At 34.8% G+C, this 24,505-nt stretch overlaps 2 protein-coding genes across 2 annotated transcripts; both read right to left on the bottom strand.

The window, feature by feature from the left end:
* Window positions 1-3,755: 3,755 nt before the first annotated feature.
* LOC131854631 (SAC3 domain-containing protein 1) lies at window positions 3,756-8,240 on the bottom strand. The gene is made up of 7 exons (XM_059205758.1): window positions 7,898-8,240; window positions 7,609-7,770; window positions 6,809-6,970; window positions 6,090-6,374; window positions 5,451-5,588; window positions 4,725-4,914; window positions 3,756-3,941 (listed from the first exon to the last, which is right to left on the bottom strand). The coding sequence occupies exons 1-7, from the start codon at window positions 8,008-8,010 to the stop codon at window positions 3,858-3,860; spliced, it is 1,134 nt and encodes a 377-aa protein (XP_059061741.1). The 5' UTR covers window positions 8,011-8,240; the 3' UTR covers window positions 3,756-3,857.
* A 755-nt stretch (window positions 8,241-8,995) lies between these two features.
* Window positions 8,996-23,609, bottom strand: LOC131854628 (2-oxoglutarate dehydrogenase complex component E1-like). The gene is made up of 21 exons (XM_059205755.1): window positions 23,414-23,609; window positions 22,437-22,559; window positions 21,784-21,868; window positions 21,488-21,588; window positions 20,849-20,993; window positions 19,713-19,791; window positions 19,244-19,420; window positions 18,519-18,667; window positions 17,939-18,024; window positions 17,272-17,451; window positions 16,582-16,762; window positions 15,940-16,158; window positions 14,913-15,106; window positions 14,097-14,222; window positions 13,417-13,538; window positions 13,155-13,267; window positions 12,407-12,594; window positions 11,314-11,410; window positions 10,774-10,966; window positions 9,603-9,899; window positions 8,996-9,146 (listed from the first exon to the last, which is right to left on the bottom strand). The coding sequence occupies exons 1-21, from the start codon at window positions 23,483-23,485 to the stop codon at window positions 9,047-9,049; spliced, it is 3,027 nt and encodes a 1,008-aa protein (XP_059061738.1). The 5' UTR covers window positions 23,486-23,609; the 3' UTR covers window positions 8,996-9,046.
* Window positions 23,610-24,505: the final 896 nt, after the last annotated feature.

A 24,505-nucleotide genomic window follows, 5' to 3' on the forward strand; every position in this document is an offset into this window, starting at 1 on the left:
CAGGTTTAAGATAAATGAATTATCAATAAGTCTATAGTTATGTCTTTGCTCCATAGTCAAATATCCATCATTTTGGAATGGTAATTAAGTATTTTAAAAAGGCGCTAAAGCACGCACGATTGACGCGCTTTCTCGTTCTCTTTCGTCTTCATTTACATGCATATTCTTTCTTTCGTGAAAGCCGATTCGTGCGTGACAGAGCGTACGTGTAAAGGCAGCTAATAGGTTACTAGGAAGGTAAACAAATTTAAACCATGTACATTTCACCATAAGGTCCCTTGTATAGTTGAATGATATACCTGTTTATAAAAATAACCTTGTTGTTGTTTTAAAGTTATTTATCAATTTTTACGTGTTAGCAATGAAATCACGGAATATTTTATGTCGCCTTGAAATGTATGACATTTCATTTGTTATATTGAAATTATTAGGTTACAATGGTTCCTTTATATTTAAATTTGATTTGTATAAAAAATATTTTTATTCTTTTCTGTCTTCGTGTTACAATTGAAATACCAAGATGTAAGTAATTCAGTGTTGTGGAGTACGCAGACACTTTTCAGTTTTGTTACATGTAATAATGTTAAACGCTTATTATATTTGTGAGCGCTATGTACTAGATAGTAAAATACAAAAGCATTCGAGGCTCTGCGAAATAATTATAAGTCTTTAGGTTCAACTAAAATTGGTCTTTAGGTTAAAATTGGTATAAAAAAAGAAAGAGATGACATAGCAGTCCAATAGTTTGAGATAAACCCTATATATTTGTTACATTCATACTTCTGAGTAATGTATATACAGATGAATCCGAGCAAATTTCGAACGAATACATTTAGAAATGGCATTGACTTCTTGTACTTCATGATTTAAGTTAAAAATTCATCCCATTCCATAGCATGAAAAAAAAATTAGTAATCTTTATTGAAATAAACTTTTTTTATTCTACAACTTGTTCGAAACTTGCCTGTTGCTATTTTAAACAAATGTTGTATATATATATAAACACAATTAAGATTTTATATGAATATCACCCACCAACAAATGTGTTAAATATATATAAACTGTTGTTGTAATATTAATATACATATACAATTATGTTATTTCCAGTGTATGCGGCGACGCTAGGGTTGCCAACCACAAATTAAAAAATAACTGGATTGGAATGACCAGCACAATTCTCTTTAAAGACGCAGTAATAGAGTTGCAATAGTTAAATTAATAGGTAGTGAAAATAGGTAAAATGAAATTTAATTAATTAAACTAATCATATTTTTTATAAAAATGCTTGAATAAATTATATTTATTTTTCAATTTTACAGTATAAAATGGAATTTTACACTCAACACGTTACTTAAATTTTTTTAAGGACGTCCCAGGACACTATATAAAACTGGGACTTGTCCTAGGAAATTAGGATGGTTGGCAACTCTAGGCTACACATAACTTTCCACATGGTTACCTTATAATTTAGTTTATACATTTTAGAAGGAATTCATTTCGACGTCAAACGTCTAATTATGTTTATTGGGAATTTGTAACTCATTTTACCTTGAGATTATTTTCAATGACCGCACAATCAAAAATGAATGTATACTCTTTAAGTTAATGAATTCTCTTCAAACAATTAACAGGTATTTGAATAATTATAGAAATTTGAATGAGTTTATTGAACAAGTGTTAGTACATTGTATATCATAGCGCTTGCAATTATGTAACTTCGTTTTTTTGTGATTGGAAAAGCTGACGTCCCACCTGATGGTATGTGGTAACCGTCGCCTATATACATAAACTGTATCACGGACATCACGTTATCATGAAGCCAGTGATATCACTCACGCGTTACCATTCCGGTGGACTAATGTCTCTATATCATGTAATTTCACTGCTTATATCACCCTTCAACCAAAAACAATTTCTAAGGCATGATTCTTGATGGTTGAAATAGGTGCGACTGAGATATCTACGCAGACGAATTTTAATCTAAATAGTAATATATACAGTTTAAATTTAAATAACACATCAAAGCTGATTCACTTGTGTCTACCACAAGTTTTAGTGTCATTTATTCAAAATATGGTATTTGTTTACTACACAATACTAAAAGCGTCCTGGCCTAGTGGTTTAGTACCTTCAAGTGTAGACTACAAAGGTCGTGATTTCCAATCTGGCCGATAGTAAAAATTTGTGTCAATTTATATTCCTGACTTTTACTAATTCAACAATAATGATAACACTGATGACACTTCAAGTTAATCGTAGAGATGACAGTGGATTCAAATATACCAAGAAAAAGTGGCTAAACCTGATTATACAATCTCCGAAGTCAGACATCTTATTATTATTGTTTCTATACATATATCTTACCAGCAGACCCGACCACGTGTTGCTGTGACTAACAGTTTCTTTGCATATAAAAATAATTTGCAATAAAATAATATTGCGACTATAAATTAAGATGTAACTTGCATCTCAATTTACAGTCGTTCTTTTCATCTTTCAAGTTGGAACAAATTGCACACAATGTGCAAATCAAATTTGCAATCGGTTCAGTAGTTTAGGAGTCCATCACAGACAAACAACGTGACATGTAATTTTTCTATATAAAGATATTACAGCCAATTGGAAAATATTAATTGTATTGATCTCGAATCATTCGCTTCGCTGCAGATTTCATGCTCCACTATGCATAACGGCCGTGGGATCTCGCCCCATTTTATGTAAAACGGTAGCTGTACGTATTTAGACCTTATTCTAATGCAACAGGACTTATAAAGCTATAGCTAGCCTATACAAGTACCTCTTAACTGATGTCGTTTTTCAGTATTCCTTTAAGCAACATGGGATATAGCAGTGAAGTTATATATTAACTCCATAGTTTTCGGACACGATCAATATATCAGGTGTTGCATGCCTTTACGCGCTTTTTTTTACCAAAATATGAATTTATAAACCTTATTTGAATATTATAATAAAGTCTAATATACTTTTAGCCATATATTGTTATATGAACCCAAACAGGGATATAGGTTGAATAGGCATTAATTTTAAATCAAAATTGACTCGACATAGTTATGTATAATGTAAAAATCATAATTCGAACGTTTCAAACTGCATTAACAGAAAATATAATTTTTGGGAAGTAAACTTTAGAGGTTAAAATATTAAAGTCGTTTATTTCCGAAAGAAATACGTGCGATATGTTACCAATTAACTTGAAGTTTTGCAATGGTTGCGTTATCTATAATTCTGTATATTAAGTGCTGTTTAGTAAACTAGAACATTAATCTTAATATTTTGGTTGGTAATAATGATAAAAATTATTTTCACAGAAAAATAAGATGGTATGTTTGTGTAACTAGTTGTGATTAAGGTTTTAGTTTGCTACGAAAATACTTTAATAATGATGTCAATCAAGCATACAGCCCATCTGAAGGTAAATAGTTACTGTAGCCTATGATCGCCTGTTACACCACGTGCGCGTTGATGTCCCTTAAGAAACCTTAAAATAAATAATTATTCTATAATATTGAAGAGTATCAGATAACGCAGACATTCCAAAACTTGCATAAATACTATTTAATTTACGTGGTCACAACAGTAAATATATATTTAATATACCAACCGCACACATATGTAATGCTATTGAGAAATGTTTAAGATGGGAGCCATGCAACCGTTTGATATTAGTTAGTTTTTGTTGTCTATTGTAATTAGTTATTGCAGAATTAGGAGAATTTCTTATGTAAATAAAACAAATAAAGGAGTCCTTTATAATATTTAATGTAGTTTTATTTTTATTAAACACTAATATCACAGCAGTCCAGTGTTAACAACCGTACTTATTTTGTAGAAACTTGCTACTTTTCGGTGTTGTAGGTAAAAATATTTTCAACATCTAATTTCAATGATTTCTCGTGTAAAAATAATTTTCTTGGTTGATGCTGAAAAGACATTATTTCGTTAATGATAGTGCATCTACACGCACAACGGCCCGAATGAGAGGCCAATTGCGGAAAATGGAGTCCAACCTAATGATAGTGCATATGTTATATACGATTTTGATGTCGTAATACATTCTAAGAAAATGACAAAATGGGATCGTGTGGTATCAACATTTAATGAGGATGATGAAGTGGCAAGAGCTGCACCAACAAGAGCGTGGTTTTTGAAGATGTATGAATATGAACTAGCATTTTGCATGAAACTGCTATTATTTAGTTTGCAAGGTAGGTAAACACTACCTACTATCTAAAACGGAAAAATCATGCCTAAGGTACCCTTTTATAGACAAATATACCCTTGTATAGACCTTTTTCAGAGTTATCCTATGTTGGAAATGGATTAATATAACATTATTAATAGTTTAAATACTGATTTAAACTATTAAATAGTAGCTGTACGCGGGGCGCGCTCCACTTGTAATACAGCGTACGGTTCTCGGTCTCGTTGATAAATTAACTTTATAGGTGAATGTTTAAAATGGAATGTATTGAAATTTTAGTAATTAAGTTTTTTATATTGAATATATCCATCAGAAACAAAGATAAAAATAAAAAAAACAAAAGGTCTTTAAAAATCTCCTCCACTTATTAGTCAGTACAGACAAGTAACACATACATTGTTAAAATAATTAATAGAAAATAGTGTTTAAATTTTATTGATTATTTTTCTACTACTCTTCATTTAAAATATACATCTATTACAAAAAATAGTAAAAATCTCACAGTAGTCACATCCGTTTTGAAGTCTGCCTTGCAGAACCGTACAGTAGGTCCCTCAGCGTGTAATCCGTAGTACTTGCATATATCGATCACGTTTGCGTCACTGGGGAACCTCAACCACTGTCGGACTACAGCAGTGGGCACTGTCAACTGCTTGCTGTTGTATCCATGGCTCAGCACTTGCAGAGCGCGCCTGTTAATTTGGTGGAGATGTGATTGGACCAGTGGAGGATGAAATTAGGTATTTAGCCCATCGTGGCAAATTCGCCAAGAATTTATCACTATGATTTCTAAGGGCACCTAATCCACGTAGTGTCTTAGAAATGTACATTGCTAGCAATATGGTCATTGGTCATCCCATTACTAACAATCCCCTTTCCCCTGGCCTAGATCTAAAATGAATAGATACCCTATTTAGTAGTTTAACATGCAACTAAAAGATGATGAAATAATAAATACGCCACGATGAATTCGATGTGTCAACTAACATGATTTTACGCTCATTTTATTATTATTCACTCAGCGTATGCGATTCAGACGCCAATATACATTCACCCCTAGTGTGCAACAATCCAAATTTTATTAATAAAATAAATGGCAATAAACAAACATACTGTTAGATATTTGTAAGTAAATATTAGGAATAATGTAGTAAAATAAATTTCTAGGTTCTATCCTATATGACACAATAATTCTAGCAAGGACTTACTATCTTATTAGGAAACTTACCTCTGTATTGTAGGCAAATACACAGAGATAGCACAGTATGTTAGAGGACACAATTGACTCAGCATATTGCATACTTGTGCATAGTTCCCCTTTAAATTTGCTATTGCTATTTTATATGCTAACTTCACTGCTCGGTTGCTGAAAATAAAGACTAGCATATTAAGAAAACTTAATACTTAAAGTCAAATAATGTAATAAAAGCAACACTACATACATATATATGTATACCATAAAGCTCACATAAAAAAATTCATCAAATTGGTTAAGCCATTTCGATGACAAGAGTTTTATATATTTTTTATTAGATGATAATGGAATAGTGCACCTGCCCACGCTAAGGGTTTACGCTGGCAGGGCACCAGTGGAGGATGTTGAGATGAGTATCAGGTTAGGTCAGTCAACCCATTATGGTAAATTCACCATGAATTTAACACAATGGTGTTCAGGGGAACCACATGGAGGTCAACCTGGTAAGGTACATTGCTGGCAATAAGGTTCTTGTTCTTAGTTCAAATTGTTAACAACCCCCTTCCCTCCAATTTCATATATTCCATTAGGTCCCTCCCTAATGTAATATATGAAATTGAATATTATTATTAAATAATATAGAAAATTATAACTATTTATAAGAATGAAAACCTCTTTATATCCTTGGGTAACTTGAAATAGCGATACAACGGGTGCAGATCGTCCAAATTGCACAATATATATAGACTCTCCATCAACTCCCTGTCACAGGTCAACTTCTTTAAATATCTATTATTTATTTCTAAACTTGATAAGGATGTGCTAATGTCATTAATGTTAGTGTTGTCCTCAGCCTGTTGTATATTTTCATAGCAACTTAAAAACCATTTCATGCATTCCAATAAGTACTTTTGGTTGAGTACAGGATCGTAGTCACTCAGTGGCTGCTCGCACAATCTGTGAAACATTGAATGTTTATTAATTAAATATATTAAATAATTAATTTACAAAGGATACATTTATGAGTATTTAAGATAAAATATTATTAAATATTTATTTCAAAATTTATTAAAAATGTATAGTGAGGCTCAGGTTTTATGACTGAATAATAAAATATAATCAAATTACAAAATATACAGAAGCATACATGTGTGAAGACACATAACTAAAATAGCTAGTAATATAACTTATAACATAATGAATTTATTACTTGATCATTTAAATCAAAGAAAAAATATAATTACACAACCACATTAGACAATTAACGATATCTATAGGTACAAATAATGTAGTGTTTGATAATGATATGTGAAATATGTAAACAATAGTATTTTACATTTTGTAAAGCAAAACCCAACAAGTAATATAATATATATATTATTAAAACTCACTTGTATCCAAAGTAGACATAAAACCTAATCATAGGTTCAAGTAACTGAACACATTGTTCCGGTGGCAGCCTCTGAATGGTCATATCCTGACGGACGGCTCTAAGTCGATCATTGACAAAGTCATAAATGGTTGACGTTGGGACATCAGCTCTCCTGGTAACACTGAATAGAACATGAATTATAGCTTATATGTAGTCTTCATGCAAGTACAATAAATTTTCAAGACACTGTCTACTTATCTCAAGCATGATATATATATATATATATATATATAGTTCTTAATGCAAGTGCTACAAGCTTCATTAATGTTGTGGGGTTGGTAGAAATTGATGTAGGAATATCATAATAGAGTCTCAACAAATAATAAGTATACTAAAAGAACGATTCTGTAAATTTATAGAAGAAAATTACATTGAGAATGGAACTGTATATGATGAGTGACAGATTACATGAGATAATGTTATAGATGAACTATAGAACATCTCTGTCTCGTCTGTAAATAAATTTGATAAATTTACTGCCTGAAAGTTAATATGATAGAGTAAATTGCTCACAATATTTGTCTCAAACATTAAACTTGTAATAGTTTATATTATACTCGCTACTCGCCCCAGCATTGCATGGGTGTACATGTACTATATATATATGTTTCTCTTGAATCAATATATCTATTAAAAAAAATGCTTCGAAATCCGCTGCGTAATTTTAAAGTTTTAACTATACATAGGGATGAACAGACAACATTGTTTTTGACAGTAACATAACAAAATTACAGCTAATAATGTTTCAGAAGCACTCACTCAAGTACTAAATAATCAACAGTGTTCCTCAGGACATTATATGGTCGAAGGATGCTCGGTATTGCCATATTGGAATCCGCTGCTGATCTGCTGTAGCATTTTACCAGTTTTCTTTCAGGTCCAAACACTTCTAATACATGTACTAGACCCTCTTTTTCTCTTCTGTAATAAAATTTTATATAATTTCTAATAAATATATGAACTTTAGAGAATATAACAAGAATTTAATCACACAATAAATGGAACATGAAAATGAAAATAAAAAATTTATAAATAAAGTTTCACTTACAAAGTAACTTCAGTCTGTGGACACATAGAATAGCATATCCCAAGAATCTTGTCGCTGCATGCTGCTTTATTACTGTTTACATTTTCACAAAAATAGTCAAAATAAGAGGACATTTTATTATAGTTAATAATTACCTGATAAATAGATGTGAAATTTCACATACGTGGAAAAAAAAAATAAAAACAATTAATCAATTATTTAAGAAATATCTGATACCTGTATATATTGAAAGAAACATTACTTTTTGTTTTAAACTAATAAAATGTATAGTTTGAAACAACGCATGAACTTTTCAAAAGTCAAAGAAAATAAATACAATTTCAAAAAACTAAACTGATTGACATTTATTTGAATTTGATGGGTACATGACTGACTGTTGATTTTACTATAGTGACAGTTGAATGACATCAATAATGATGAATTGTTTTCCTTTGGAAATGTTTGAGGCAATGATGCTACACCCATAATGTTTTAAACAAAGATTGACATACCTACACTATTTTTTTTTTGGTTTGGTTCCTACACTATTTAGCAAGTAGTAAGTGTTTTAATAAGCCAGCTGTTCAATACTGTAGGTAATTTCTGAGTAACATCAACTACATAATGTTTCTACAGCACTGCCCGAGTATAATTCTAATATCAGCCAGCTTCCTTCCGGAGTAGGGTAAGAGAAAATATTTAGTATAGTAAAAATAGTTTATACAATGGCCATATATGTCTAACGCAATGGGACTCCCAGTCCCTTTAAAGCAGGGATACATCGCAATGGGATTCGCTGTCCCTGTAAATCAGGGACCGAAATTACAAAGACCTGGTTCTAATCTCTGGCGGTGCCCACAGACTAAAGTCGTATCCTTCAGGTAGAAGTTGACCTTCAGAGGCTCTACAAATTCTTCCTTGGATTTAAAATGGCCTGTGCACATGTCCCCATTTTTAGTGTCGTTAAACTTCAATGGGCCAGTAACATTAGAATAGTTCGAAACATAAACGCCATACAGAGGTTTTTATATTTAAATAAAATGTTTGAACCAATTAGTGTAAACCAGAATTTTAATAAATAATTATGTATAAATATAAATATGTGCAAGTGCATTGCATAATTTATTAACATATGTTTAGACGCAATTTCTCTATAAAACAAACCACAATTTATAACGTAACAATTTTCTCTTTTAACTCCTTCAGCTCCTTTGCATGAACCCACTTTATGCCAGTCGCTGACGCCGAGCTTGATGGTCTGGATATGCAACTGATAAATAATATAGAAAATAGTTATTTTTTTACAATCAAGATGTAGGTTTTGTCAAGTTCTGCTGATTCTGCTGGTGAGGCAGATGTGTACAGTATATATTTCAGATTACTTTATAAGAAGTTTTATATCTTAGCCCTCAGTCAAGGCATGAGTGGCAACAAGGGCATGCAATTATAATAATAATACAATATAAACCCTAGATAACTCACACAGCACCCTTTAGCCCCAAGTAAGCAGAGCTTGTGTTATGAGTACTAGACAACTGATAGAAATATTTAGATACATTATTTTGTAAACACATATATAATATACATAGTTTTGTAACTATGTACCATACACCCAACAATATTTTATATCATGCGAGGAATGGAATCCGCGACCATCGGAAGTAATGCGGTGTGCGTATCCGCTACACCACCTAAGTCGCCAAATCAGGGGGACTTGATTACGCACCCAATTTTCTTCCCAAACAGATTCTCCAATCGAACTTTGACGAATGGCCACGGCCCTTGATTCTTGTGTTCCTCCTGACAAAAGAAAACCTTGGCATTCTCGTATCTGCAGAACTCTTTCAACACGATATCGTATGGAAACGGGTACAACTGTTCGATGCGGCACATAGCTATATTGTCTTCTAGTTTCTTCTCTTTGAGTAATTCGCTGATTGTAATAGCCACTTTTCCGGAGCAGAATATAAGTTTTTTAACGGATTCCGGCTTCTTCGTTGCCGGTCCTGATTCTCTTATTGCCCTGTTTTAAAAACGAAATAATAATCGAAACTAGTGTTCACTTAGTTTTTTAAGTCTTATATCTCTACAATATTTGTTGCTATCTCTATAATATCGGCAAATTAGACAAAGCTTCATGTCTTGACTCCGCGGCGTCTACACGGGGAATATCTAATGGACTACCCTAGCGTTATAACTTAATATTGTGAAGCACGTTGAGAGTTTCCAAGCACTAAGGCTTTGCCCAATAGTTTAAAGACAATTAAAAACTTTTTAAGGGTAGGTTGAGTTTCTTTCCTTTGTTATAATATTTTAATAATGTTGATGAATTTGTTAACAGTAAAAATTGTATAATTTCAAACACAAAGTTTAGGGAATAGACGAAACTACATACCCTCTTCGCTTCGCGGTCTATGTGCGCCCGGCGCGAAAGATAGTTAAGACACATACACTACAGAAACTAATATTACGAAGCAATAATTTACTTATCAAATATGGAACTGCTAAAAAATACGTGACCCATTAAAAAGTCCTACACCTATACAATTAGGGAGTACATGAGTTGTATATCACGCCGAGAGTTGCTAGGAATACAGTCGATAGAAATAAATAAATTTGTAGTGTCTGTTTGGAATTTCAAATTATCAGCTTTCTCAATAAATGCATATAAAAGTATTCGGTCTCAAATTATTTACAATTTTTGTCTGTCTGCTTACGTTTGCTAACCTCTGAAACAGCTTGGCCGATTTTGACGTGACTTTCGCAGATTGCTAATTTTATAGAAAGGATCTTAGGTTACTAATATTTTCAAAGTCACATATCAAGACTTATCGACAGTCGATAATGTCCCTGAATACCATTTAATTAGTAAATAATTTGAAATAACGATTCCATACCTTTGGAAGGATGTTCCCAGCCGGAAATCTTCAAATTTCGATCTGTAAAAGGGGTGCTTGAGGCCTATTTTCGGTGTCATCAGTATCACTGGCTTGCGGAAGGGCAGTGCGATCTGCCGCCGTATCATGTGGAAGTAATTTGCCGGTGTCGTCAGATTGCACACGATCCAATTCGCAGAGCGGAGTTGTTTCACTACGGACAATATGTAGGTTGATACTTACGGTTTTTTGTCATTCCCAACAAAGTTCTCATTTCATTGGCTTATTTGTAGGTAGATGGTTTATTCCTTTCCCCTTATTTCTCCCAACCATCCCTTTCCTCCTACATTAATCTCCCGCTCTTAATACTTTCTTTATCTCTAATAGCACAAATTATACACCTACTTTCTTTTTACTCACTGTATTTTCTTCATATTTCATTGTTCTCCACGCTCGTCGTCGTCTCTATCTCTTTAATTTCTAATACTAGATGTCGCTCCTAGTTTATTGGCCTTAATTTAATCTTCGCATCAATTGATCAACACTGAAATCGATACTTACAGACCATGTCTTTGTCGTCAAGGTCTGGTATGTTATCTTCATCGTCGTCCGCCTGCTGCAAGAAGCGTTCCACGCGCCCCGACGAATGTTCTGGACCCTGGACCGACCAAAGACTACTTTAGAATGATAGCAACTTAATTCCAATAAATTACAAGAATTGTGGAATACATTTTCTGCAATAGCAACTTTTTTTTGTTACTATTATCCATAATGGCAATTTTCTCCCTGCTGTGTAGCATTTGTTAGGCTTCTAAAAGGATAATGTGGTGTTTGAATGTGTGACCAGTAGTATGTAATATTATGTTATCTGTGGTACAGCCCACTCCGATCGATCCTCCGTCCAATTCAAACGAGGACCGATGTTACGACAGCCTGAGCCGAGGTTTGAAACCTCGGCCACCGCTAGGCCCTCAGACTAATGTCGTATCCGTCAGGAGGGAGTTGGTCTTCAGCCGCTCCATAGGTTTGGAGTGCCATCTGCACTCGCCCACTATCGTCCGGTGAAGCTGTAAAGGCCAGCTGCGGCCAACAGCATTAGAGTAGTCCGGAAAAAAAAAGGTTTAGCACAGCGCCTTATTTTCGACGGTCGCTGCTTCGATTCCACGCACCAGGTACAAGGTGCCATCCAGGTACAAACATTTGTATATATGAATATGATTGTTTGTATCGGTCTGGGTGTTTTCTATGTATACTTTTGTTACTTTGTTTAATATTGTAAGTTTCCTTGTGAGTAGTAAATAAAGATTATTATTATGATGTATAATATGTATGTATTTATAAAAATATATGTATCTCAGTATTTATATTAGTTATCTAGTACCCATAGCACATACTCTTTTTAGTTTGGGACTAGGTAGCGGTGTGTGAATATTACTATTATCATCATAATTTCAGCCTGAATCTATTCTCTGTTGGATATAGGCCTTTCCCAATGCCTGCCAATGATCTTCCGCCTTCCGCATCTTTCCACTCCCGGCCACCTTCATGATGTCGTCGGTCCATCTTGCTCCTCCTGACGCCCGACACTCCATCGACCCGTATTCCTAAGATATTATTATTATGTGGAACTGTGTATAAATGATTAAATACTAACAGCTCCGTCGATACCGTGAGGCAACTGCACTACGAGGCCCGACTGACACACCCACTTGCTCTCGCCGTTAGCTATGAACGTGTCGAACACGGGCTGCGCAGTGTCAGCAAAGTCTCCATACTGTGCCTCCCATATCGTCAGCAGATATGGACTCGAATACGAATAACCCACTTCGAAGCCCAAGATACCTGGATATTGAGATAATTTAAGACCTTAGAATAGAGAATCCGTTATTCAAATAAAGTTACATGGAAGCAGAAGTTGAATAGTCATATATTTTTGACTAGCTACTCGCCCCGGTATCGCACCTTCCTCTAGTGTCACTCTATGTATTAAAAAAAATGGCTTCAAAATCCGTTGCGTAGTTTTAAAGATTTAAGCATACATAGGGACGGACAGACGACTTTATTTTATACTATGTAATATATAATGATTCTACCACTCATTAGGAACGCAGACTCATCACAAGAAGAACGACTAAGAAACTTGAGTGTTGCTCTTTTAATTAATTGTACAGCACACAGTAGTTGTTTCACTTTACATTTTTAGGTTGAAATATTAATTCATTAGAGTCGAAATATTAAATGCACTACCAACTGGTCGTGTAACAACAAAAAAACACAGTACAATTATGAGCATTTTATTTTCTAATTCTTTAGACCTACTTTTCGTTATGTGGACGGTAAATATTCTTGCTATTTTGTTATATAAAAAAAATATATAGGTACAATGAATGAATGATATTCACCAAATTCAGATAGAGAACTGTTATGTAGACTATACCGCGCTTGGTCAGGGTACAGCACGTCCAGTACTCTGTAGGTGGCTCCATCAACACCCTGGTGGTGGTACACATGGTGCCTGTGAAGTGTTGGAATATAATAATCTTACTAATATCTAATATTACTGCGAAAGTTTGCGAGGACGAATGTTCATTACCCATATTACAGTATACCTTTTTATTTTAAAAACTACATTTATTTTCTATAAAGTATAGTTTTGTCATGTACCTATGGGCCATGGTGCCTCTCTCGACGTCTTCACCAGTTAAACGAATATGTATTTTGTCACGCAGCAACGAACCGTATGCAAGCGCTTCTCCCATTGCCCAATCAGCAATACCTTCTTTCACCTGGTAAATTACAAGAAGTATATTATCCAGTGCAGTTCAGTTTTACTCTCCATTTAATTTAAAAGAAGGGTCGTAGCGTGACCATTAATTGCCTATATTTTACCGAATTAGGTGTAATTTTGCGGAATTTAGTTTTCTTATTTAATGGATTAATATTATTTTGTTTAATTCCACTGTCATTAACATATGCGACGGTTCCACAAATATTAAATGCGGAAAACGATCACCACTACTGGGAGCGTTACGACCTTAGTGATCAAATTCCGATCGTTATTGAAACTACGCCCATGTTGCGAATATCAGTGTAAATTTAATAGCCCAAGTGGTTTGGGTAAATGTAAACTTTTTTATATCCCGACTGTTTGTTCAAGAGGTTAGTGCTTCAAAACAAACCAACTCTTCAGCTTTATACGAGTACATTAATCTAGAATCATAGACGTACGTATAAGTACGTACCAATGCACTGTACTCACCCTGAAGAACTTCTAGGGGAAGTCGAAACAATAGACACGAAAGAATTATTAGAATAATAATAATAAATTTAGGCAAATATTATACCATTTTCTCTCTGTTTGCGAGTATTCTCATGATGCCCTTGTGAATCTCAAATGACGACTCCGGTGGTCTGCAGAAGTGCTGCGATATAGTGGATATAGTGGCATCACTTATGCCCGTTTCTTGGATCTGCGTAAACATAAATAAACAAAAGATTTAATTATATTATTCTTCTATTACTTGTCACAGTATTATAGGCGTGTCTCCTCTATTTGTGTTGCAATAATGTGGCCAGTTAACAATTATAATACGAGTTTTTTTAGTCCTCTGAAGTTTATCTTGTCTCCTAGCAGTAGTATTCCAATAAATAGTCCTTCGAGCCGGATGGAAAAATATATTATCATGCCAAAATTAGACATATCAATATAAACATGTTAAATCGGAAAATAACTGAAATCAAATAAGTATATATAAGAATCGGAAGATTCTTTATAAATTATTTGATAGTTGCATTTGTTGAACGTTTCGCAATACCAACTATAAAATAGTCTGTAGATTTTAATATTTTCAGTTACGATGATAATTATTACTTACCGATAAATTATTTTGTTTGAAACTGGATTGCCGCACACACTAATGGAAAGCGGTAATTTTCCTAATTATAACCTCCGTCATACATTTCATGCGTTGCCATTCCTGAGAACTACCATTGGAACTAACAGTTGTTTTGCCTCAATACCTTCTAATTTCACTGCCATATCTCCTGACCCAAGAACACAGCCTAACCAAACCAAGACGAGATGCTTACCGGCAAATTTATACGCCTAACTCCTTTTTTAAATTGGTGGAAAATATTTATCAATTTTAAACATGTAGTACCTTGTTAGGATCAGTGGCTTCGAAGAATCCAGTCCATGGCGTGTCAATCCAATCCATTATGCTGAGCTTTGTTATCTTCTTGGCGAGTTCAAAGTGTTTGTTCAATGTGTCCATATACTCTTTCTCCCATTGTTTGATGTCGGCGTCTGTTACTATTCCTTCAGCTTTCAGTTTTGCTCCATAGATTTTATCAACTAAGGGTGTCAAGACAGAGCAAGGGGTTGGTATAATTCAATCTAATTCTAATAATAAAATTAACTACTGAACCCATTGCTAGCAGTATAAGCATGTCAGGTTGATATCCACGTGATTCTCCCTGAAGACCATCGTGATAATTTCCTGATTAATTCGTCACGATGGGCTGACTAACCTGACCTCATGTTCATATTATCATCCTCCACTGGTGCCCTGCCAGCTTGAACTGTTAGCACAAACGGCACTATTCCATTATCATCAAATAAAAAAAAAACTAGAAAGCGTCATGATCTAGTGGTTAGATCCTAAAAGTCGTAAGTTCAATTGTGGTCGACACTTATGATTTAATGAATTAAATCATGTTCTTCTCATTATTGAAAACTTTGTCACGTCACATATAAGTAGCGAAATGTGGGCTGTATATACCATGACGACACGCCTGTAACTATCCCATTTGGAATAACACCCGTGAGGTAATTATTATATTGTTTATTTTTATACAATTATGGTAGCAAACACGCCTTCGGCCCATATACCAGGCGACCATAGGCTACGGTAAAAGTTTACCATCAGCCATACCATTCCTCTGAAACTGCACTGTCCGATACAACTTAGGTTCTAGCGAGTGCGGATGAATTCCCTGTTGATGGCAAGCAGCGCGATGGTAAAAGGTAGCCGTAGTCATCACGTCGATCAAATCTTCAGAACACAGCCCGTTGTATATTCTATAGAATACACAGAGCGATGCGAAGTCTCGCCTCAAGCTAATTGGTTCGATTCCGCCCAAGAGATCGATGTGAAGATTGGTAAAACGGTCTGCTTATCAACTGACCAGTCTCCATGGTCCGTATCTTCTTATACATAAACGGTTGTGTGAACATGGGCTCATCCTCCTCGCTGTGACCGAAGCGACGGTAGCACACCAGGTCGATGACCACGTCCTTCTTGAACTTGCAGCGGTACTCGATGGCCATCCGAGCCACGTGTGCCACCGCCTCCGCGTCGTCAGCATTCACATGCAGTACCGGTGCATCCACGCACTTGGCCACATCTGAAAGAAAATATTAAATTTATGTATGCGTCGTGGCTATAGATTAATTATATTATCCATAGAATATTAAGAGTTCTTTGGTCACATAGCCCGTAAAGAAGGTCACAACCTGGATCAATTGATGTTGACAGGCGGGGTGGATAGGAAATGTCCTAGAGGGTGCAGCCCCATAAGATGGTCGGACCAAGTCCACTCATCGCTGGACACTACGTTCCATGATGGCCTCCATTACACAAAAGACTGACACAAATGGAGGTTTCAAATAGAAAAATGTATCTGCGGGGCGGGAAGAAATTAATCCGTACAAACTATACACTCAGAGGTGCCCCGAGATCCCGCTCATAAGACGTGTTCATTACAAATTTTAAAATTATGTCTAGTTATTATTGTCGTATTACGTGTGACCCGTATAAATCTCCAAACCTGAACAGTACGGTGAGCTCCTGGCGAACCTCGGATCCGTGGTGTATCCAATTTGGTTGTTGCACACAATGTGGATGGAGCCGTGTGTAGTGAAAGAGGGCAGGCTGCTCAGGTGCGCCGTCTCGTACACCACCCCCTGTCCGGAGAATGCTGCGTCCCCGTGAATTATTATTGCCATCACCTGATAACGTGATTATTCGTGTTAAGACCCGGTTACCAATATAAACTATGTATATTAAACACGTAAGTTTAAAAGTGATTCGTATATTTCTATTGTATTCTCTCTTTTGAAACCGATAAATACTTTTTAGGAGCGTCGTGAACCACGTGGGTTCGACCCAATCAACAATATTTATGTATAAATTTGTTTATTAACACTCAGGTGATAGATATACCTACCGATAGGAAACCAAATTATGATTTGGTTTCCTATCGGTATGCCAAACATCATAAATACTACAATCATAACCAAAAAGTGATATAGAAATTAAATAAGATGAAATACCATTGATGTATAAAAATAGCTGTGTCAGGTAGCAGGAAATGCAAAAGTTAGACAAAGTCGCATCTAGAAGATCTACTACCTACTTAAACAGTGGTTTAATAAACAATTTGGTAAGAGTCGTGACTTCTAACTATAATCTCGGATGACGTTATTTCTATGCTGAAACTAATAAACCTCACACAAACCTTATCGCCATTATTGTCCCCTCTCCAGTGCTGCTCTGCCCTGGCTTTACCGACGACCACAGGCGACACCACCTCCAAATGGGAGGGGTTGGCACTCATAGACACCTTGATATACTTGTTGGTCTGACGTATGAACCGATGGATGTACGTTCCCAGATGGTACTTGATGTCGCCTGAACCCTGAGTGTATCGTACTAATGTTATAAATGTGGAAGTTCATGAGTATGGATGGATGTTTGTTACTCTTTCATTCATCTCTAATGGTTCAAACCTCAACGCGACCTCGAGACTCTGCCAATGGCATTCGTAGGTACAGCGTGTAGTCTTTAAGTGGGTAATAATCCTACCCACTCCCTCGTCTCCCATCCAGCGGAACTGTCTTTTGAAGATTAATCCACACGATAAAAGAAATGGTTCGAACCGTTGTTTAAGCCACTCTAATTTAAATTCTTACTGGAATATAACAGGGTATAGATTCCAGGTTATGTTACAATATCTTATGATATATTAATCTAATTAATTTGAATATTACAATTCTATCTTAGCTTTTGAATTGCAAATTCGCCACACCCTATCGCAGGCATCGAGATTCTAAAATCAATAATAATTGTCTATAATTTAAAATTTTGGATAACTTTCAATGTAAACAGATTATTCTAAATCTAACCGGTTCCTTGGGCTCCATTGGTTTGAATTGTGCAAAAATATCCGTCAATTGTTTCCGGCACACGTTCACTAACATATTCAGACGACCTGTAGCAAATGCGTGAATATGTTTTCTACTATTACTGCATTCTAAGTATAAACAGATAGTGTGATTAAGGCAATTTGCTCGTTGATGAGGTGATGCAGATTATGGTACAATGGGATTAGCACCTACTTTTAGTTTGTACAAAAGTCCTTAAATTTAAAGTGACAATTGGAAATAAATAGAACTAAATCCATAATCATGTGTTGTGTGAATGGCATTGTATTTCTTGTCTAAAACAATGTATTATATTAGTGATTATTATGCTGTGCACATTAGTTCATATTGCTTCATGATAGTTCGCGAAATATGTGGACAAAATTCGGGATTTGATAAGAAAAGCTCGAATCTACTTTTGTGCGTTAATAGCTGTATTGTGTAGTGTTTAAATCAAATCCATATATCTCACAGAACGAGTCGCTTGTAGAGGCACTAGTCTGTACCGACTGTGGTGGTGCGTGTTGTACCATTCTTAAAGTACTATTGGACAATGTAGTACCTCTGTGCTGCATCGCCATGACTATAGACTCCACACCTAATCTGGAGCTACTGTCAACGATTTCCTCCAACATGACTATCATACTCTCGCCGCCTTCCAGACCGAATCTTTTCTCGGCCGGCCATTTGGTTGCGAAGTATTTCTCTAAACTGTAAAATAAATTTAATACAAATGAATGTTTTGTTAAAAATATCCATAACATATTTTAATGAATTACGATATTCCCGATGGTCGCAGGTTCGATTCTTACATTTGCATTCATGAGTATGATTGTTTGTATCGGTCTTTCTACTTATATTATGCATGTATTAAAAAAAAAAATATATTATTCATAAATATTCATATCATTTTAGAAATTAAATACATATTTATAGAAATGTCTAGTACCTATAAAACCTCTGTTTAACTGGGGACTAGACACGGCTCTGTGAGAATTGTCCTGGGGTTATTATTAATTTGTTTACACTCAGTTTGTTAGTATACAAACATGATCATATGTGACGCGGACATGGGGAGACGTAAAGAAAAAATCGTATGAGAGCATTTTTGACTGCTCCTAAGTTATCAACTGAAAATCAGCGCCGGAAACTATATTTCCAGCATTATGCTGAGTTGTGGTCCAAATCGACTCTGTTTTTAAAATGTATGTATATTGTTGCTTGTATTTCTTATGTCATTATTGTATAAAACGAGTAGATTATATTATATTCTATTCTATAACTTACAACACAGCTTTGGTTAGCCGACGCATAATGAGTCGTTTTTCTTCAATTGTCTTGTCAAACGCGCCAGGCTTCTCGATGCGCTCTCTAATGAATTGGAGGCTGTCTATATTGTACACGTGCATATATTCCACGCCTATTGAACTGCAGTACACTTTTTCAAGGCGGTGTATTATCTCTCTAAGAAAAAAACAAAACGCAAATTTCTAAACTGAATACGAAGAGTGCTTATGTATCAACAAAACTGTCTTCAGTTTTGTTGATCTATAAGCGCATATAAGATTGTTATCGCAAGTATGCCATTTTATTTTCAAGTGATTAAAGTTTCTCCTTATATAAAAAGTCCGTTCAGCATTGGCAACTCATTGACACATGCCTAAAATCAAGGAGAAATACGAGGACCACTTAATTTTGAAGTTGGCAACTAGCGGATATATTAAGGAAAAAGGCAGAGTATTTGAAAATCACTCACCTAAGTGTGAGGGCAGTCTCATTTCCGCCAAGAAATGTTCGATCCGGCAGTTCAAATACCATGTCCATATGTTTTTCACCTGTAATAGAATGGCGCATGAAATGCTCGCTAAAAATAATTAAGTTCTGTAATATATTTATCTATTATCCAGGAATCAATGCTGTCACATGTGCATTGCTGACCCTAAAAGCACCTACACTAAGCCCTAATTTTTAAAGACATAATAGTGCTGAACACCCTTGCTGTGTGTGCTTGATATAATTATCATTACTGATGATTTGCGGAACAAAATAAGGAAGATAAAATCTTATTTGCGTTAAATGGTAGACCCCGAAGTGCCAATAATATAAAGAAATAAAAAGTATAAACACAACTGCACTGGTCAGTCAACTATACACTATATAGGTGCAGAAACGTGTGAGTAACAACATCAAGGCAAGAAAGGCAACACCTCACTCTATTGTTTGATATAACCACAGTTCAGATATTGCTACCAATGTTAAGGTGTGTATATAAGACCTTAGTCTCTTAGAGTCTGTTATAAATCTGCCAGAAAAAAGATTTAAATGTCAAATAAAACACTTCCTTTGCAAAAAAGCTTACTATAAAATTGAAGAATTCGTTAACGATAATAATGTTTTTGTAGAAAAATTTTAAATACATAGCACTGACAATATTATCTGATTACACTAATAATGAGTGCGTAGCGATTTCTATGTTGATTATCGCATGCCTCTTACTTGTTACACTGTAATTATTTATATAAAAAAAACGTCTATTAAAAAGAGCAACACACAAGTTTCTTGCTCATTCTTCTTGTGATGAATCTGCATTCCGAATGAGTGGTAGAATCAAAATATGACTAGTCAAAAGTGCTTGTAATGAGTTTATTTGAATAAAGATTATTTCTATTTCTATTTCTATTTCTATACGCTTTTATTTCTCTCTTTAATTTGCATATGTGTTTAGGTCAGGGGAGTGGAACAACCAGCGCAGATGGAGTATATACTACTAGATGCTGATGCAGGCGAGATCTACATTTCAACGTACTGGTATATGATAAGTTTTAAATTTAGAAAAGGTCAAAATTAGAACGATCATAAAATGAAAGAAAAAGTATAGGTATTTTAACTTACATAATACCGTTCCCAATTCCCTCGCAACGATCTGACATTCCACCCCTTTCAAGGTCATGTTGTGAGGGTAGTCGTTCTTCAACAGGAATCTTGCACCCAGGGTCAAACCAAGCGGATCAGTCTTCGCAAGTAGATGACCACGACACTATTGGTGGATACATTTATTCTATCAACAACGGTCTATTGAAACCTATTTTATCTATTATGTTAGCAAATGTTCATAGTAATAAAATTAAACTAATTTTGAAAGCAATAGTATAGAATATACAATAGTATTGTTTGGGCGAGGTCATGGCAGTAGTTACCAGCAGCCGGGAGGTTTAAAAACGTTACAGTATACGGATAAAGGTATACTTTGCATATCCAGCTACATTTAATGAGCCGTAATCAATATGTTATAATGTATTATATACACTTTACACTAATAGTATTAGATTCTATGTATAGAATCTATTATAAGCGAGATTTTTACTGACTGATGCAGTGGCGTATTTGATTATACTCAACTATAAACAGATGTGGGTGTTATAAATATTTCGTACATATTTATTTTTAAGTAAACATTCAATATATTTTATCAAGCATATTAGAACCGTTTGAGTTCAGGACAAAGCAAGGAGTAATGATTAAACAAAGAACCTGATAACTTCTTATTAGGTTCTGGACAGCCAAATGTAACTTGATCTTTTCTCGCTCGGCCTCTTTATCCTTTGCAGCTGATGTTGTTTTCTCTCTAGACTCTACAAGAATAGACAATACTGTTCTGTATTATTACAGTATATATTGTTTTCCAGCTGATTGTTAAAGATGATTTAAAGTACTAAATCGACTGTATTTTTTGAGTATATTGCGTATAACCACATATAAGAGCCTCTGATCGTGAGTCTACTAGTCTACTCGCACTTGTCTCAATATAAACTCAATTCCATACTTACGTATAGTCGTTGGACTAAACTCATTTTCAAATTCCTCTATTTTCAACGCCGGTCCACTGAGACTTACATAAAATTCATCCCAGGACTGAAAAAGAAATTGAAGTTTTTATAATAATCCTAAGTTATCGGTATTGTTAATATCTATTATTTAATATAAAAAAGTATTGTAACAGTCATTCTTCCTTTATCTTTCTGTTCATATCAAATATCTCAAAACCACCGTCTTTCCATGTTATTTCACTATATTGACTAGCATAGTAATTGTTAGAGTATCCAAATACTTAATATTTAGAAAAAGTTATTATTTTGTACTCTGTGCTTAGATTATTTCTGATTGTTGTTGTCTGTTTTCGGTGCTGGAATAAAGTACATACAATCGTCGTCGTCCGCCTTTATTATTTTATAAAACCCAAGTGGCCATCCTCACAACACAAGACAGTAATAATACAGTCTCTTCGCTCATGTATCTATGCTTTGCTCAGCAATGTAGGTACTTAGATCTCCACGTAACCCCATTTCCACGCCAGGCTTGTCCAATCCACATGATTTCTTCTCCATCCTATCATCTTCCACTAGTGACTCGTCATCATATAATAATCATAACAATCATCTGACGTACGAGAGCTTAAATCATGTGAACTACGAGAGCTTACCGAATCTATAGCTCCTTTACTTTTTGACCAGTCCAAGTATTGCGCTTCAAGGAAATTCGCATTGGCTCCGTTAAGGAATGAGTCTGCGTTTGACGAATATTTTGATTGCAATCTTAATCCATACTAGAGAGGAGAATGGGGTCAAGATCAGTCAAAATAAAATTTACTAGTGGTTCCGCTCGGTAGCTCATAATTTTGTGAGTTTTGTTTACATTAATATCCTATTTTTTGATGTACCTACCTATTTACGTATGGTAGGTATACCTTTATATGTATACATATTTGTATTTTTAGTATAAAAAATATGTGATTAATTATACTTGCCTCTGATCGATCATCCGTCCAATTGAAATAAGGACCCAAATTATGACGCCCTAAGTCGAGGTTCATACTGCTAACGGTGCCCTCAAACTAAAGTCAAATTGGCCTTCAGCCGCACCATAAGCCCTTCCGCGGCCTTGGATTTCTATCTGCACTCTCCCTTATCGTTCGGTGAAACTAAGTCTTTACAGTTTCAGCTGTGGCTAACAGCATTTGAGTAGTCCGACAAAAAAACCATCAACAACTTATTTCTATACCACCCATGATTGACTGGTAGAATATGCTACAAGAGCCTGTTATATTTATTTTTACCTGTGTATCGCGATCACTAAAGTTTTTTAAATTTATTATTGTTATTCGACCCCCATGCGTGCCAAAATTATGACCACTTGATGGGACTTAACTTTATCCTTTACTGGCATCAGTGGCCTCATATTCATCCAAGTAATGTGGATTAATCATCCTCCATGTCAGGTTGACCTCTACTCGGTTCCCCCTAGAAACCATTATGTTATTCCTCCTGAATTTGCCACGATGGGTTAACTGATCTGAACTGATTTATCTTATCATCCTCCACTGGTGCCCCGCCAGCGTATACCGTTAGCGCGCCTGCGCTATACCATACCATCGTTATCCGTACAAAAATACATACTCACCACAGTAGGTGACCACACTTGAAATGATTTTTGCGATACCTTCCAAAGAATGTTAGGCCGGAGCACTGACATATTAAAAAGTAAAATAAATAATAAATTTGTTTAATATCAAGTAATCAATTTATTACAACATTTGAACCATTTGATTAGGTTTTTAAAAAAATAAAAAATAATCGTTTACTTGAATAATAAATTAAAATTTCAGTATGAAATTTGACATTGCTATAATGTTTTCTATCGTTTTTAATTATTTATTGACAAGTGAAATAAATGGTATTGAAGAAGTACAAATAGATCTTATAACTAGTTCTCTTCTTCCACTATATGTGTGTATATATTCTGTTGCGACTAGAGACGTACCTCGGCTTCACACGTGAGTAGTGTATGTACGAAGGTCTTATAACTATGTAGTATATACTTGTATTAGAGAGCAAGAGCCAATGACGGCCAGACCTTCATATTATAAGTAACCTCCACATGTTTCCCATGGTTCCCTCTGGAAACCAGCGTGATAAATTCCAGACAGACGTGAAAACTCATCTTAGACTCCTCTGCTGATGGCTTGTCAGAGCAGGCGGTAACACCATTTTATATTCATCCATAAAAAAAACAAAATCATTTTTCTTTTTTTATTGGGCAACAGGCCAGTGTTGTCTATGTATTATACACTATTAATTCGTAAGGAAAAATCAAAATAGGGTAACAATGAATAACGGAAAATAATATGACAAAATAATTTTATAAAATATATTTATTTTCAATTATAACTTTTTATTATACATTACGCCTTTCGTATCATTTGGCAAGTTTCGTAATTCACCATAGAACTGGCAATAGATAACTATTAAGCAGAAAATATTGTAAATATTTCAGCAATTATTCAACATTATATAAAAATATAAGTACTTACACTTGGGCTTTGTCTTTTGAAATAATCTACTTTTTTATTAATTATTAGTACTTGTAAGTTTTATTGTCAATAATGAAACTTTAGAAATATAAGTACAGTAACAGAACTTATCGGAAGCAAAATTCATAATAAATTTACTGATTGCATTAATAATTACAAAAACATTTATCTTGGTTGATTTC

This window comes from Achroia grisella, unplaced genomic scaffold (assembly GCF_030625045.1).
Source record: "Achroia grisella isolate CSIRO2021 unplaced genomic scaffold, CSIRO_AGI_Agris_v1 utg1241, whole genome shotgun sequence".
Taxonomy (NCBI): domain Eukaryota; kingdom Metazoa; phylum Arthropoda; class Insecta; order Lepidoptera; family Pyralidae; genus Achroia; species Achroia grisella.

Coding starts and splice junctions, on each gene's coding strand:
- LOC131854631 (XM_059205758.1), bottom strand. CDS start 8,010: ATGTCCTCTTATTTTGACTATTTTTGTGAAAATGTAAACAGTAATAAA. Junction 7,771..7,897: donor CCACAGACTGAAGTTACTTT/GTAAGTGAAACT, acceptor ATTTTATTACAG/AAGAGAAAAAGAGGGTCTAG. Junction 6,375..6,808: donor TATGTCTACTTTGGATACAA/GTGAGTTTTAAT, acceptor AATGTTTCACAG/ATTGTGCGAGCAGCCACTGA.
- LOC131854628 (XM_059205755.1), bottom strand. CDS start 23,485: ATGTCAGTGCTCCGGCCTAACATTCTTTGGAAGGTATCGCAAAAATCA. Junction 17,452..17,938: donor CAATGGAGCCCAAGGAACCG/GTTAGATTTAGA, acceptor CGATACACTCAG/GGTTCAGGCGACATCAAGTA. Junction 14,223..14,912: donor AAGCCACTGATCCTAACAAG/GTACTACATGTT, acceptor ATGTTTACGCAG/ATCCAAGAAACGGGCATAAG.